The 15,494-nt window shown below is 44.1% G+C and overlaps 1 protein-coding gene across 1 annotated transcript in view; it reads right to left on the bottom strand.

Moving 5' to 3' along the window:
- KSR2 (kinase suppressor of ras 2) overlaps positions 1-15,494 on the bottom strand; it is a 370,971-nt gene that overhangs the window by 217,469 nt on the left and 138,008 nt on the right. The window contains exon 4 of the mRNA XM_072953632.1: positions 6,773-7,286. Coding sequence (XP_072809733.1) covers positions 6,773-7,286 — 514 coding nt within the window. The remainder of the gene's footprint in view (positions 1-6,772; positions 7,287-15,494) is intronic.

Here is a 15,494-nt window from a genome sequence, read left to right on the forward strand (position 1 = left end):
TAGAGGATGACACCACAGATCTATGTCAGTGTTTCTCAACCTTTTTTTCAGTGACCCCTTAAAGAATCTTTTTAGACGTTTTTTCCCCAATCATCATCCCCAACTCCCAATGAAATCTTAATACCACAGATACCCTGGGCGTCTATTTATGTATATGGCTCAATGGGATGCCCAAACTATTATACCAAGGTTTTTTTTTTTCACCTCTCTCCCCTAAAAATCATTTTGTGCCCCATTGGGGGTGATTTCAGAGCCATGAGAATGCATGTTGTGTGTGTGCGTGTGTGTGCGTGTGTGTGTGTGTGTGTGTGTGTAAAACAAAAGGACTAGCATATACTTTCCTCTTTCTTTATCACGTTTCCTGTGTTGTCTCAATTTCCACAATAATCAAAAAAATTGTTTCTTTCTCCCTCTGTGTGTGTATGTATAGGGGGGCAGTGGTCAGTAACACCACAGGAGTAAAATCACACTCATGAACTCAAATGCAAAAAAAAAAACCAAACCAAACAAACAAACAAAAGGAAAAGAAGAAAGTGAAAAGGACTCTGAGAATGAATACAAAACAGGAGATATGGTTTTGGCTGAGACCAATCACCACAATTCTGCTCTATCCTCAACACACCTGGACTGCAAGGCTCCCAATGATGGGAGACACACTATAGCTCATATATTCATGCTTTCTTGCCATGCATTTTCTATGAATGCTCATGGGTTACTACCGGGACAGATCTGAAACCCAAATAGACCATCTGCTAAACACCACTGTGAGTCCGTCCAAGAGTGCCAAGGGTAAATGGTTTCAAATATAGCCTTCCTCTAAGCCGAGACCTACCAGGGGGTTGGTGCCTGAAAACTCACAGGAATCGATGGGTTTGAAAGATTCAGTCCTCCTCAGAAAGACCCGTGACTTCTGAAACTCCACGTCATCCCATTAAGAGGAAGTAAAGCAGGCTGAAAACTGCCAAGTTGGCAACAAAGAACCACCCCCAGCCAGGCTCCAAGGGAGAGGAGCAAAGGAAACAGACATGCAACAGATAACAGAAAATAGTGCCTTTGGCTACACTCCACAGGGTAAAAAGCGGGCTTCTCAAGCCTTCTCATCTGCTTCTGGATGAGGTTTGTTCCCAAATCAAAGCTGTCCAGAGTGGGAAGGACTCCCAGGGTAAGGAAAAAAGCTATACACAGTGGATCCTTGAACAGCATGGATTTGAACTGCGTAGGTCCACTTATACATGGATTTTTTTCAATACGTCACGCTGCAGTACAACACAATCTGTGGCTGGAACTGTGGATGTGCAGTGCCAACTATGGGACTTGAGCATACATGGATTTTGGTACCCTCGATGGATTCTAGAACCAATCCCCTGCGGATACCAAGGGACAGCTGTCTACCTGACATGAGTTTCACAAAACAATGCTAATATTTAGCCTGGCTACATGCAATGCATTCCAGTATAATCTAGTCTAGGAGAGTCTATTTCGTATTTTTAATGCTGGTCACATTCCATTAAAATAAGCCCTTTAAGAAAAAGGAACCCTCGTACACTGTGGTTGGGAATGTAAATTGGTGCCAGTCACTGGGGAAGACAGTATGGAGGTTTCTCAGAAAACTAAAAATACAACTAATATAGGACCCAGCAATTCCACTCCTGGGTATATACCAAAAACCCCCCAAAAACACTAATTCAAAAAGATACAAGCACCCCAATGTTCATAGCAGCATTATTTACCTCCAAGATATGGAAGCAACCTAAGTGTCCATCAACAGATGAATGGATAAAGAAGATGTGGTGTGTATATATATATATATATATACACACACATATATACACATATTTAATAATTGTTATTTATTATATATATAATTTATTATACATTATATATAATAGAATACTACTCAGCCATAAAAAAGAATAAAATTTTGCCATTTGCAGCAACACAGATGGACTTGCAGGGCATTATGCTAAGTGAAATAAGTCAGAGAAAAACAAATACTGTATGATATCACTTATATGTGGAATCTAAAAAATACAACAAATTGGTGACCATAACAAAATAAGAAGCAGACTCACAGACGTAGAGAACAAACTAGTGGTTACCACTGGGGAGAGGGAAGTGGGAAGGGGCAATATAGGGGAGGAGAGAAGAGGTATAAACTATTAGATGTAGAATAAGCTACAAGAATACATTGTACAACACAGGGAGTATAGCCAATATTTTATAATAACTATAAATGGACTATAACCTTTAAAAATTGTGAAGCATTATATTATACACCTGTAACTTACATGATATTGTGCAGCAGCTATACTTCAATTTTTTAAAAAAGACCAAAAAAAAGTTCCTTGACACTGGTCTTGGAGATGATTTTTTGGATATGACACCAAAAGCACAAGAAAAGAAAATCAAAGTAAATAAATGGGAATCTATTACACTAAAAAGCTTCTGCACATCAAAAGAAATTATCACAAAATGAAAAGGCAACCTATGGAAATGGGAGAAAATATTTGCAAACCGTATGTCTGATAAGGGGTTAATATCCAAAATTCATAAGGAAGTCTTACAACTCAATAACAACAACAAAAAAAATCCAATTAAAAAATAGGCAAAAGACCTGAATAGACATTTTTCCAAAGAATATTTACAAATTTACAAATGGCCAACGTGTATATGAAAAGGTGTTCAATGTCACTAATCACCAGGGAAATACAAATCAAAACCACAATGAGTTATCACCTCACACCTGCCAGAATGGCTACCATGAAAAAGGCAAGAGATAAGTGCTGGTGAGGACGTGGAGAAGAGGGGAGCCTTGGGCACTACTGATGAGAATGTAAATTGGTGCAGTCACTATTGAAAATAGGACAGAGGTTCTTCAGAAACTTCAAAACAGAACTACCATAGGATCCAGCAATTCCACTGCTGGGTATATATGCAAAGAAGATGAAATTATCATCTCAAAGAGGTATCTACACCCCCCATGCTCATTGCAGTATTATTCACAATAGCCAAGATACAGAAGCAACCTAAACGTACATTGATGGATGAATGGATACAGAAAATGTGGTGCATATATATATATGGAATATTATTCAATCATAAAAAAGAAAGAAATCCTACCACTTGCAACAACGTGGATGGGCCTTGACAGCATTATGCTGAGGGCAATAAGACAGACAGAGAAAGACAAATACTAAATGGTCTCACTTATATGTGGACATCAAATTCATAGAAACAAAGAGTAGAATGGTGGTTGCCAGGGACAGGGGGTGGGAGAAATGGGAAGATCTTGGTCAAAGAGTACAGACTTCCGGTTGTAAGAATAGGTTCTGGGAACTCTAATGTACAACATGTTGACTGTTTAACAATACTGTATTGTTGGTACTTGAAAGTTGCTAAGAGAGTAAATCTTAAAATTTCTCATGACCCACACAAAAGAACAGTAATTATGTGAGGTGATGGATGTGCTAACTAACCTATTGTGGTAATCATTTCACAATACACATGTGTACTAAGCCATTACGTTGTACACCTTGAACTTACACAGTGTTACTGTCAATTACATCCCAATAACGCAGGGGAAAAATACTAAACAGGCTAAGGGCAGCCTCTCTCACTTTGCCCCTACCTTGTAGATTAAAAGATTATGTGTCCGTAGAGCCAGGCTCTGCCTTCCGGTCAAATTCCACCACACTCAGCCCAGCGAGGGGCGAGGGAGATGCATAGTCTGGGGAAACAAGGGCCAGCAGACCCCAAACGCCACCTTCCGCCTTCCATTCCAGCAACCTGCATTCCTAGGCTTCCTGTGACCCTCCCCGTGCACTCGTCCTGAGGTCTCAGCAACCCACCAGTCTCTCTGGCTCTCACAAAACCGTAAAAACCAAGTGCAACTCCGATCAGAAAAGTACCCATCCTCTGCTTAAGTCTCTGATGTCCCAAACATGTGTGGTGAAGTGGTCTGTGTTTCCAATCTAGATTTCATACCAACACTTAAGTGATCTTCATAAAATCAGATCTGATTATGTCTTTCACTAAAATCGTTTTTTAAGGCCTTTTCCATGCTTTAGAAGGGAGAACCACTGTCTACACCACAGCTTCTGCCGGGGCAAACCACAGCCTGTGGGCGAAATCCAGCCAGATACCTGCTCTGATAAACAAAATTGTATGGAACCATCACCACGCCCACTTATTCAGCTATTGTCTGTGGCTATTTTTGCTACAACGGCAGAGATGCAGTGGACCACCTGGCCCCACAAAGCCTAGAACATCTACTATCTGGCCCTTTACAGAAAAAGTGAGCCAACATCCGGCTTTTCTGCCTAACTCATTTTTTTTTTTTTTGGTCATTGTAAAATATATGTAACATAGAGATTACCATTTTAAACATATTTAAGTGTACAGTTCAGTGGCATTAAGTACATTCACATTGCTGTGCATCTCAAGAACTTGTCCACTTTCCAAACTGACTCTCAGGAAACATAATCTCTGCATTCCCCCTCCTCCAGCCCCTGGCAACCTCTATTCTACTTTCTGTCTCTGAATTTGCGTGTTCCAGGCACCTCACATATGTGGAATCACACCCTAGTTGTCTAATTGCATTAGCATAATAACACTTCCAAGGTTCACCCATGTTGAGGCACGTGTCAGAATTCCATTCCTTTCTATGGCTAAATAGTATTTCATTGTATGGATAGACCACATTTAGTTTATCCTTTATCTGCTGATGAACACTTGGGTTGTTTCCACCTTTTGGCTGTTATGCATAGTGCTGCTTTCTGCCTCTTTTTTTAAAAATCTGATTTTATATATATAGAGAGAGAGTTTTATTTATTTATTTAATTTAGCATTTTTCCCCTTAACAGAGGCACTGGGGATTGAACCTGGGACCTTGTGCATGCCAAAGCATGCACTCTACCACTAAGCTATACCCTCTACCCAACTCCTGTCTAACTCTTGAGTCTTCTTGTATCACATGCCATCTCCTTTAGTCATAGAGACCTTCGGTCAATTCCTCAAATGTGTCACGCTCCCTTCCACCTCTTGGCTGGAACACCCCACCCTCTTCCACCACCTTAATCCCTACTTAGCCTTCAGTCCAAACAACTCTTCTGGAAGCCATCCCTGACCAGGCCCTCCCTGGTCCCCCCTCCACTCACCTCCCTGCCAGAGCAAACTCAGTCAGGCCCATCGGGTTAGAGGCTCTGAGAGCATCCTGCTCTTTCTCCTGAGAGCCTGTAACACTGTTTGTAATTACTGGACACAAGATTATAACACCTACATGTGATTATATCTGATTAATTTCGGTCCTCACAAGGCCAAGGGCTATGTCTCTTTTCCCTTTCCATTATACCCGCACCAACTAGCCCAGAGCCCAGAACACATCGCATTTCATCAACTCTAAGATGCACATATTTTCACCTCTATCTCCAATGCACCTTACAGTCAATGTCTTAGACTCACTGGCATATGGTAATGAGAGCTCATGAAACACCAGCTAAATCATTGAAACGGAAACGCACTGACATGTTCCCCACTTTTCCCTGACAGCGTAGCTCCCGGAATGGGGGTCCAGGCCTCTCACACACAACAGTCCCCAAAGCTAGACTCTTCACCGTATCTCCCAGTAAGATTATCCATAATCATTTTATCATCTATGCCTTAACTGCAATTTTGTTAAATGTAAATATTTAAAACATGCTACCCACTTTTGTGACCCTGTTTAGCCTTTCTTCCATTTTTAATACACTGAGACCCTCAAAAGCCTGCAGGGGACCCAGGCCACAGTCAGACTCTGAGGGCCCCTGCACAGAGTCTCCCCGTTTCTCTCATTAGCTGGCAGGTAGCCACAGATACCATGTCACCCTCTGCTGGCAGCAGGGCACATCCTCCTCTGACCAGAGCCAGACACACACCACGTCCACTTTCATGATTTTCTCCCCTGGGTGCCTGTGGCCCCATCATGAACTTCTGTATCACCCTTTTGCTATGATAGTCCTTTTCTCCTCTCTCTGAGCCCCTTCCACGCCGAGCAGACCCGGACACACGTCTTAGGCATAAACACGGAGCGAGCCCCCCGCACAGGGTCGCTCTATCGCTGCACCGTCCAGCACACCAGCCACTCGACACACATAGCCCTTCCACTCTTACAGTGTGGCCAGTACAAACTGAGATGAGCTATAGATGTAAAACACACTTCAGGCTTCAAAGACTTCGCGCGGAGAAAAGAATGCGAAATATTTCCGCAATATTCTCTGATTCTACGCTGAAGTGCTGTTTTGATACATTGGGTTAAATAACACATATGAGAAAAATCAGTATCACTTGCTTCTTTTGCCTCTTTTTAACGCACCTACTAGAAAACGTAAGGTCACATGAGCAGCTCGCATCCTACTTCCAGGCTGCACTAAGGTGCACTCTGAAGGGCCCGGCAAATTTTTCCTGTAAAGGGGCCAGACGGTAAATACTGCAGCTTTGCCCGCCATACTCAACTCTGCTGTCAAAGCAGGAAAGCACCCACAGCCAAAACAGAAAGGAATAAACCTGGATGTATTGCAAGAAATTCAGATTTGGCTCCTGGGCTACCAGACTTAAGGAGTATTAATAGTATAAATAAACAGGTCATTTCTCGAAAATTCCATTCTATTCATTTTCCGGGCCAGCCAGGAAGGAAAATCCACCCTTTATTCAACTAGAGGAAGGAAAGACAAGTTGACCGGAGCCTTCCCCGGCTGAGAAGCTCAGTCGCCCCAGGGCGCCCACCAAACGCACTCACTTGGGCGTGTGGGCCTCGTCTACGCGGTGACCCAGCTGGAATTCGTGGGACTTGCTCCGATGCAGGGCGGTGAAACCCGGGAGCAAGTGGATCAGCTTCCGGGAGGAGGGCGGCGGGGTCCCCGGGGGCTTCAGCTTGTTCTTCCTCCTCATGGGCGGCGTGCCCGGCGGCGTCACGGTGGTGACGATGTTGGGGGTGCGCGGCGGGGTGCGGACGGCGTGCCGCTGCCGGGGCGACGGGGGCAGGGAGCGGTGGCCCGACTCCAAGGCCGGGGGCGGGCACAGGCCCGGGTAGGCGTCCACGGTGAGCCTGTCCACGTGGGTGTACACGGGGGCCCCGGGGCTGGGGCTGGCGTGACAGTAGTGCTGGACGCACTTGGACTGGACCCTGGGGCTCTGGGAGAGGTGGGTGCGGATCCAGGGGGTCGGCTCCGGGGGGCACACGGGATTGTTCTCCTTCCCCGTCTCCGTGGTGGGCCACTGGATGGTCCAGTCTTGTTTGGAAAGGTTGCCTCCTGAGTTGGAACAAAGTAGCAGAGAGACAACAGATTAAGCCACGCGAAGGTCAAGTGAATCACACTGTTAGCACATTACAGTATATGCACATTACACTGTATACGTGGTACACCTGTGCTGGTTACAAAGCATGCACAATTCGCTGCATGCATATTTACATAAATTATGCATGATATGATTGCACACGTTTACATAAATTATGCAGAATATGTTGTATGCATATTTACATAAATTCAGCCACACCCGCTCGGTCCCTCCAAGAAGAATGAAATCCCTTCCTTGACCCTCTCACCATGACCCCAGTTCAACAGCCTCACCCTCTGCTGTTCCAGGGTTGGGGAGCCCACAACTCAAATGTCTAGCAAAGCAAAAAGTCTAATTCTTGTCTTTTGAGCATCCAAGGATCCTAGTTTCGGCAGTTTCAAGGTGATTTAAAGAATTTCCAAAGATAAACTTTCAACTACATTGTAATTTTAATACCGAACCCCCACGTGAGGTACATGAATTTCTCAGAAGTCAGGTTCACCCTGAGGTCACTCCCTGACCTCTTATTCAGTCACTGCACACTTCTTCTGGATCTACCATTGCTGTGTGCTTGATCGTGCATTCATTCAACAAACACTTTCTGAATGTGCTAGGTGCTGTGCTTGGAAAAGTCACAACAGAGCACACACAGGCCAGAACCAAAGGTTCTCTGGACTTACGTTCTGCTGAAGGTAGACAAGATAGACATGAGAAACAAGAAAGCATACTTGTGAAAGGATTTCAGAAAGTTCTTGGTATGAGAAGGGAAACAAACTGAATGATGTGATAGGAAGAATATTGGAAACGGTGAATGGTTAAACTGTGGTACATACAGAACACTATGCAGCCACAAAAAGGACTGAATTAGTGATGGATTAGTAATAAAGATACTACATTATTGTTGACTACATTCCCCATGCTGTAACTCGACATATCGTGGTGGTCATTCTGTAATGTGTAAAAATGTTGCATCACTATCTGGTGCACTGGGAACTAACATAGTGTTGTAGGTCAATTATACTTCAAAAGACAGACAAACCTACAGAAAAAGAGATCAGATTTGTCATTACCAGCGGCAAGGGGTGGGGAGGAGGGGAAGGGGATAAAGGCAGTCAAAAGGGACAAACTTCCAGTACTAAGAAAAATAAATACTAGGGATGTCATATATAACATGATTGATATAATTAACACCGCCATTTGTTATGTATGAAAGTCCTTAAGAGAGTAAATCCTAAGAGTTCTTGCCACCAGGAAAAAAATATTTTTTTTCTTTTTCTTTTCTTTTGTACCTATTTGAGATGATGGCTATTCACTAAACCTACTTAAACAATCATTTCATGATGTATGTAGGTCCAATCATTATGCAGGATACCTTAATGTATGCAGTGCTATATATGAATAAAATTATGTCTCAATAAAACTGGAAGATAGATAGATAAAATTTAACTAGCAAAAAAAAAAAACAAATTGATTTCTCCAAGATCACTGGGACTGCTGCTTGGACAAGGAAATTCCAGTTAAGAGGTAACACAGGGCTCCCGTCGAGAGATGATGCTGGCTTCCACTTGGGTGGTAATGGCAGCAAAGATGGAGAAACGTCAACAGGTGTCAGCGGAGGAACACGTGGCGGGAACTTACAGAAGGCGATCGAGTGGGCCCTCCCATCACCAGCCAAGGAAGGAGATTTGGGGCAGAAATATATTCCAACTTGTGGCTGACTAGCAATAACAATAATTACTACTATAAGGACCACAACGAGAGCTAATTTATAGAGCATTTGACACTTGACAAAGTGCTTTCATGAACACTGACTCACTGCCCCCTTTTTAATTAAAACAACTCATTTTGTTATTACATATTCATTATAGAAAAATTAGGAAATTCAGATAAGGAAAAAGGCAGCGTTGCCCTACCACCCAGCCATCATCCCTATTACGAACGCTTGGCTGTGGAGCCTGCCAGATGGTTTGCTGTGCATTTTTTTTTTTTTTACAGAAATGCCGTAAGATCTTATTTAATGATTTGTCATCTGCTTTCTTCATTTGGGACTGTTCCACATCTTACTTAATTTTCATAAATCTGTGTGCAAAAGGCCATTTTGAGCTCCACTTTGTAGATAAGGAAATGGGCATGCAAAGATGTTTCCAAGGTTACAACAGAGATAGGAACTGGCAGCCAGGATTCTAACCCAGGATCTCGGCCAGGGTATCTGAAACAGAGTGGTGCCTACATTTACCAAAGACCATGGACCATCAGTCAGCCAAGTGGGGATAGGAGCTGGAGCAAGGGGCTATTGCTTGCAACAGTCTCCCTTTTCCCTCCTCTCAGACTTTGCCAGAGTATTCTACCAAAATCACCATCACTCTGGTGTCTAGTCTCAAATATTTACACATACACATTAGCCCCATGACTAAGAGAGTCAGCTCTGGAGTCAGATGACTTGGCTCTAATTCTGGCTCTGGGCTGTGTGACCTTGGGCCCGCAAGCAAACCTCTCTGAGTCCTGGCTTTATCAGCAGGGAAAGGGGGCAATAATAGGACCTGCCCCAGGGGAATATTATGAGGCTCAAATGCAATAACACACGTGATGTGCTGAGCACAGCACCTGGCACACAGAAGCCGCAGCACCAAGGTGACGCGTCACTACCTCCCATTCAAAGACTGTGCGCTTGTGCGGAGAGCCGTCCATGCACCGGATGCTTCATCACCCTGTGGAAAAGGGGCGGAGGGGCAGGTATAGAAGGAAGGATGCCGACAGAGGGAACAGCGGGGTCAGGGGCCGGGAGATGGCAGAACATGGCGAGTTTGGAGAACTGTAGGCAGTTTGGTATGGCTGGAGATACTCTGAGGAAGGAAGAAATCCAAGCCAAGGCTGGGAAGAAGGGCAAAGAAGGATCGTGCAGGGATTTGCTCTCCTAAGTGGAAGGGGATCATGATTGATCTCCTGCAGCTCCTGGAAACCTGAGGCCACCAAGGGCTCAAGGCCGTCAAACCCAGTAATGGGCGAGGCAGAAACTCTGGTCCACCACATCATGCAGCTGTACATTCAAGGCTTGGACCCCAGCCCCACGGTCATGCCCAGGGAGGGGCTGGCACTCCTCCAACCACAAATGATGACAGTGTGGAGGCCAAGTTCCTGCCTGGCTATAGTGTTATATCCACAAGGCCGGGGACCTAAATCCCTGCTCATGCCAAGCAAAGGGCTGGCTCTCCCAGGGAGCCAACGCTGAGAAGTGGGTTGAGGCTGGAGGCCAAGGTTCTTCCCACTACATGGCTGTTATATCCCAGCCTCTGTTCATACCAGGGGAAAGGGTGGTGCTTTCCTGATCCTGGGGCTTAAAAACCACATAGCCCACTATGTTGCCATCAAATCCTGCTGGAGCTTCATGTGCTGGCCCAGAGTGAATGCACCAGCCACTCATCCTGTCCCTTTGTGACTAAAGCTGTCCCAGAGGCCCTGGTGCACAAGCTGTGTGAACATCTGTTCTTGCTCAGTGGGACCTAGTGTTCATGGAGGCACAATCAAATGAGTGTGGTGGCGAGATGTATCTGGCCACTATGGCCAAAGGACTGGACCAGTCAAGAGGAGCTGCAGGACCCCAGCCTGAGGCTGCTGAAAGCATCTAGATGGGAGATGATGAGGACCAGGAGTAGCACTGAGGCAGCCGAGATGGAGACAAGTGGGTTGACTTGGTATAAGGGGAGGAGAAAAAACAGCTACCATGTACTGAGACATTACTATGTCCCTGACGCTGTTGCTCTAAGGCATTTGTGTTAAATTAGATAGCCACACAACAATCCTACTAAGTAGACAAAAATTATTCTCCTTTATAGACCAGGAAACTGAGGCATAGAGATGTTTAAATGACTCACTCAATGCCATACAGCCAGGGCTGGGGTCTGTACCCTTCAGCATGACACTAAGCTGACGTCCCGGTTTCCAGCCTGAGTCCCATGGTGGCTGGTGGCGCCCATCAGAGCAATGGAAAACACAGAAGGAAATGGAGCACATAGAAGAGGGGGCGGCAAGTTCAAGGTCAAGTTCACCAGACAAGTCTGAGGTTCCTACAGGACACCCTGGTGAAGATGGCCAGGATGCAGCAGAATTTCACCTCCTTTTCTGGCTCCCTGGAAATTCTGGGAGCACCCGCTCAAGAATTTATTTTTCTATCCTGACAGAGTTGGTCGGGAGATTCTAAAACCGCCCAAGTCTATCCAACAGCGTCGGGCTCATCTGAGAATTTTGTTTTTTAAGAAAGAAGACATGATATGATTTAATCATGTTCACCTTTTTGTCTCCTCTCCCATCTGACCTTTGAATCTCCAGAGCAGACAGCCCATGGCCCTGAATTATAGGTCAGGGAGGGGAGGTAATGAGCTCATCACCCACTGCCTGACTCCCTCTGAAGGAGGAGACAAACCTCCGCATTTGAAAGACTTGCTTTCTGAACTGAAAAAAAAAAAAAAAAACAACAAGAATTAATTCTAAGTAAACATGAAGCAAGGAAGCAGGAGTTTTTATATGCATAGAGCACCCTGGACTTTGCAACATGAACTTGCCCATGCCTTTCCTAAGACTCAGTTTCTTCATCTGTAAAATGGGGATAACATTAGAGCTTTCCCCTAGGATCATTCTGAGGATTAAATAAGACCATACAAGTAGAGCATTTAGCACAAACTCTTGACACACAGCTAATGCTGCATCCATGTTAATGAAAATGAGAGTAAACCCACCTATTTTATGTGATGCTGGTGAGGATTAAATGAAATAGGTAAGAAAATAAAGTGCCTTGCCTTTGATGCCTATATCTCTGATCTTGCCAGCTGCCATCCCCTACAGAAAGCATGGTATCAAAAGCCACTGAGTCCTTATAGTGGTTGAGCTGTATGCCCTCCAAAAAGTTGCAGTCCTAACCCCAAGTGCTTGTGAACATGATCTCATCTGCAAATAGGGTCTTTGCAGATATAATCAAGTTAAAATGAAGTAACACAGTAGGCACGTGAAAAAAATGCTGAATATCGCTAATTATCAGAGAAATGCAAATCAAAACTACAATGAGGTATCACCTCACACCAGTCAGAATGGCCATCATTCAAAATTCCACAAACAATAAATGCTGAAGAGGGTGTGGAGAAAAGGGAACCCTCCTGCACTGTTGGTGGGAATGCAGTTTGGTGCAGTCATCATGGAAAACAGTACAGAGATTCCTCAAAAGACTGAAAATAGACTTACCATATGATCCAGCAATCCCACTCTTGGGCATATATCCAGAGGAAACCTTAATTCAAAAAGACACATGCACCCCAATATTCATAGCAGCATTTTTACAATAGCCAAGACATGGAAACAACCTAAATTTCCATGGACAGATGACTGGATAAAGAAGTTGTGGTATATTTCTGTTTGGAATACAACTCAGCCATTAAAAAATAATAAAATAATGCCATTTGCAGCAACATGGATGGACCTAGAGATCGTCATTCTAAGTGAAGTAAGCCAGAATGAGAAAAAAAAAATACCATATGATATCACTCATATGTGAAATCTTAAAAAAAAAATGAACTTATTTACAAAACAGAAACAGACTCAGAGACATAGAAAACAAACTTATGGTTACTGGAGTGGGAAAAGGGGTGAGAAGAGATAAATTGGGAGTTCGGGATTTGCAGATACTAACTAATAAATATAAAATAGATAAACAAGTTTACACTGTATAGCCCAGGGAACCATATTCAATATCTTGTAGTAACTTACGGTGAAAAAGAATACGAGAACAAATGTATGTGTGTCCCTATGTGACTGAAGTATTGTGCCGTACACCAGAAATTGACACAACACTATAAACTGACTGTACTTTGATAAAAATATATTTTAAAAATGAGGTCAACCTGGATTAGAGCACACCCTAAATTCAATGACTGGTGACCTTAAGAAGAAGAGAGGACACACCGAGGTGGAGGCCACATGCAGATGGAGGCAGTTTGCAGTGATGCAGCACTAGGAATGCCAGCAACACTAGAAGTTGGGGGAGAGGCATGGAACAGACTCTCTCCGAGAACCTTCTGAGCAAGCATGGCCCTGCCGACACTTTGATTTTAGACTTCAAGCCCCCGAGAACTGTGAGAAGATACATTTCTGCTGTTTTAAGCCATCTAGTTTGCAGTGGCTTTGTCACAGCGGTCCAAGGAGACTAACAGAGCCTTCAACTGAGAGGCAGCAACATTCACTGAATACAGACAGAGGAGTTATGATATAAAAGTTAGCATTTGGGAGGCCCTGCCAGACCCCATTAGGGGATTCACATTCATCTTACCTGCCCTGTAAGGCAGATGTTATTGATCTGTTTTATGAATGAGTCTGGATGAGTGACAGGACAGGGCTAAAGTCCCAGAGTTGGTAACATTCACCTTCACTCTTCCCCTGTACCCTGTGGCGTCTGGAGCTGAGCTGGGATCCACTGCCCCCAGAGCCTACAGTTTGTCTGTAACACACGTGCGCACACGTGCCCCTCCGTGGGATTCAAGGATGCACTGAGCTGCCCCCAGGGATCGCGGTCCTAAGATTGTGTCAAAGTCTGAGAGATGAAAAGCGAGGAGGAAAACCTTCACCCCCTCCTCCGTCAAATTCTCTTCTCCTTCACTCTTACATTTAAAAATCAGAAGTTTGGGGGTGAAGAAGCAAAAAGTCTCCGTTCATTATCCAAATTGTCAGCTGCTCAACTGACAGGGATGCAACGTCTCTCTGCCGAAGCTTCAGAAGAGCTTCACTGGTCTCTCTCTTTTGATCCTCTTTTTAATAAAGTCTGAGGGAAAAGCGTAATTTTTCATTTTAAATAGGGAAGGTGTGGCACCAGGGTGCTGCGGGGGTTATTCATCGTAGCTTTGCTATCTTGTCATCCGTTTCTGGAAATCATTTTCTTTCCAGTCTCGAAAGGGGCGGGGAGAAGGGAATAGGTTTTAAGAAATGAAAGGTCTCAGGATTGATTAAAGACATTTTCGAGGTGTGGGGATTTTTTTTTTTTTTGACATTCTCTGATAACGGACCGAGAGAAATAAAAGCCATTCGCAAGGGAGAAAGTGATTTCAAAAAGTCTAGGCAAGTGTCTAACATCTTTGTCCCTTCTCATTAAAACTGTACAAACAGGCAAAAGTGTGGCTTAGACTGTGTCTGAATTTCAGAGCCAGCATCAGAATGCATGTGTGCATTAGCCCTTCAGGGGCAGAACGGGCAATGAGTCTACTATCCCAGAATCACCCCCTGCTTGTAACTTCGGTGAATATTTCACAGCGCTTGTTAGTTTAATCCTCACAACTTTCTCGCAAGAAACAGAACTTTCAGAAACTGGTTGAATATATTAGACTGAAGTCATTAATGGAACAAAAAAAAAAAAAGGTTGTACTTTAGTCTTTTTAACTTTGTGGCAAGAAGCAGAACTCTCAGACGTTGGTTGAAAATATTTTTCACCAGACTCGTTGGTAAAGCAAAAAAAAAAATAGTAACAATAACAATTATTATGAACATTAATAATAGTTACAATTTATCGAGCACTTACTATGTGCCAGACAGTATTGTAAGTATTTTTTATGCATCATAACACATTATCCTCGTGAGACCCTCTGAAGAAAATTCTGCTGTGGTCCCCATGTTACAGTGGAGGAAATGGAGGATTATCTGAGAAACTGAGTTGCCCAAGGACACACAGCTAATAAGTGGTACAGAGGGGTTTCCAATGCAGGTCTGTACCTCTCACGATCTCGGTTTTTCTAGAAGCCTCCCGATGCCCTCAGGAAGTGAGAGACCCAGCCAGGAAGCCCTTGAAAGTCTGAACTATTTCACACAGACTTTCTGGATCAGCACAGGGGGCAATGCTGTCTGACCCTCTGAAAGTCAAAGATGATAGATACGCAGTAAAGCCACAATCCTTGAAAGAGTGAAACCTGAAATCCAGGACGAATTTTCAAGTTCCTGGTCTGTAGTACTTGCGGAAAGAAGCAAATAAGGACAAACGAAAAACACGCCGTTGCCAAAACAATTCAACATTGGCAAGAATCTTAAACTCAGACCATATTAATGAGCTTGGCATCCGGCCAATCTGTGGGTCCCGCCAGGCACTGTCTCTGCCCCAGGATGTCCCCAAGCAGAACCGAACAAATGCACTGACCCCAGTCTGGGCAGGTCATCTG

The sequence above is a fragment of the Vicugna pacos genome, chromosome 32 (genome assembly GCF_048564905.1).
Source record: "Vicugna pacos chromosome 32, VicPac4, whole genome shotgun sequence".
Lineage (NCBI taxonomy): Eukaryota > Metazoa > Chordata > Mammalia > Artiodactyla > Camelidae > Vicugna > Vicugna pacos.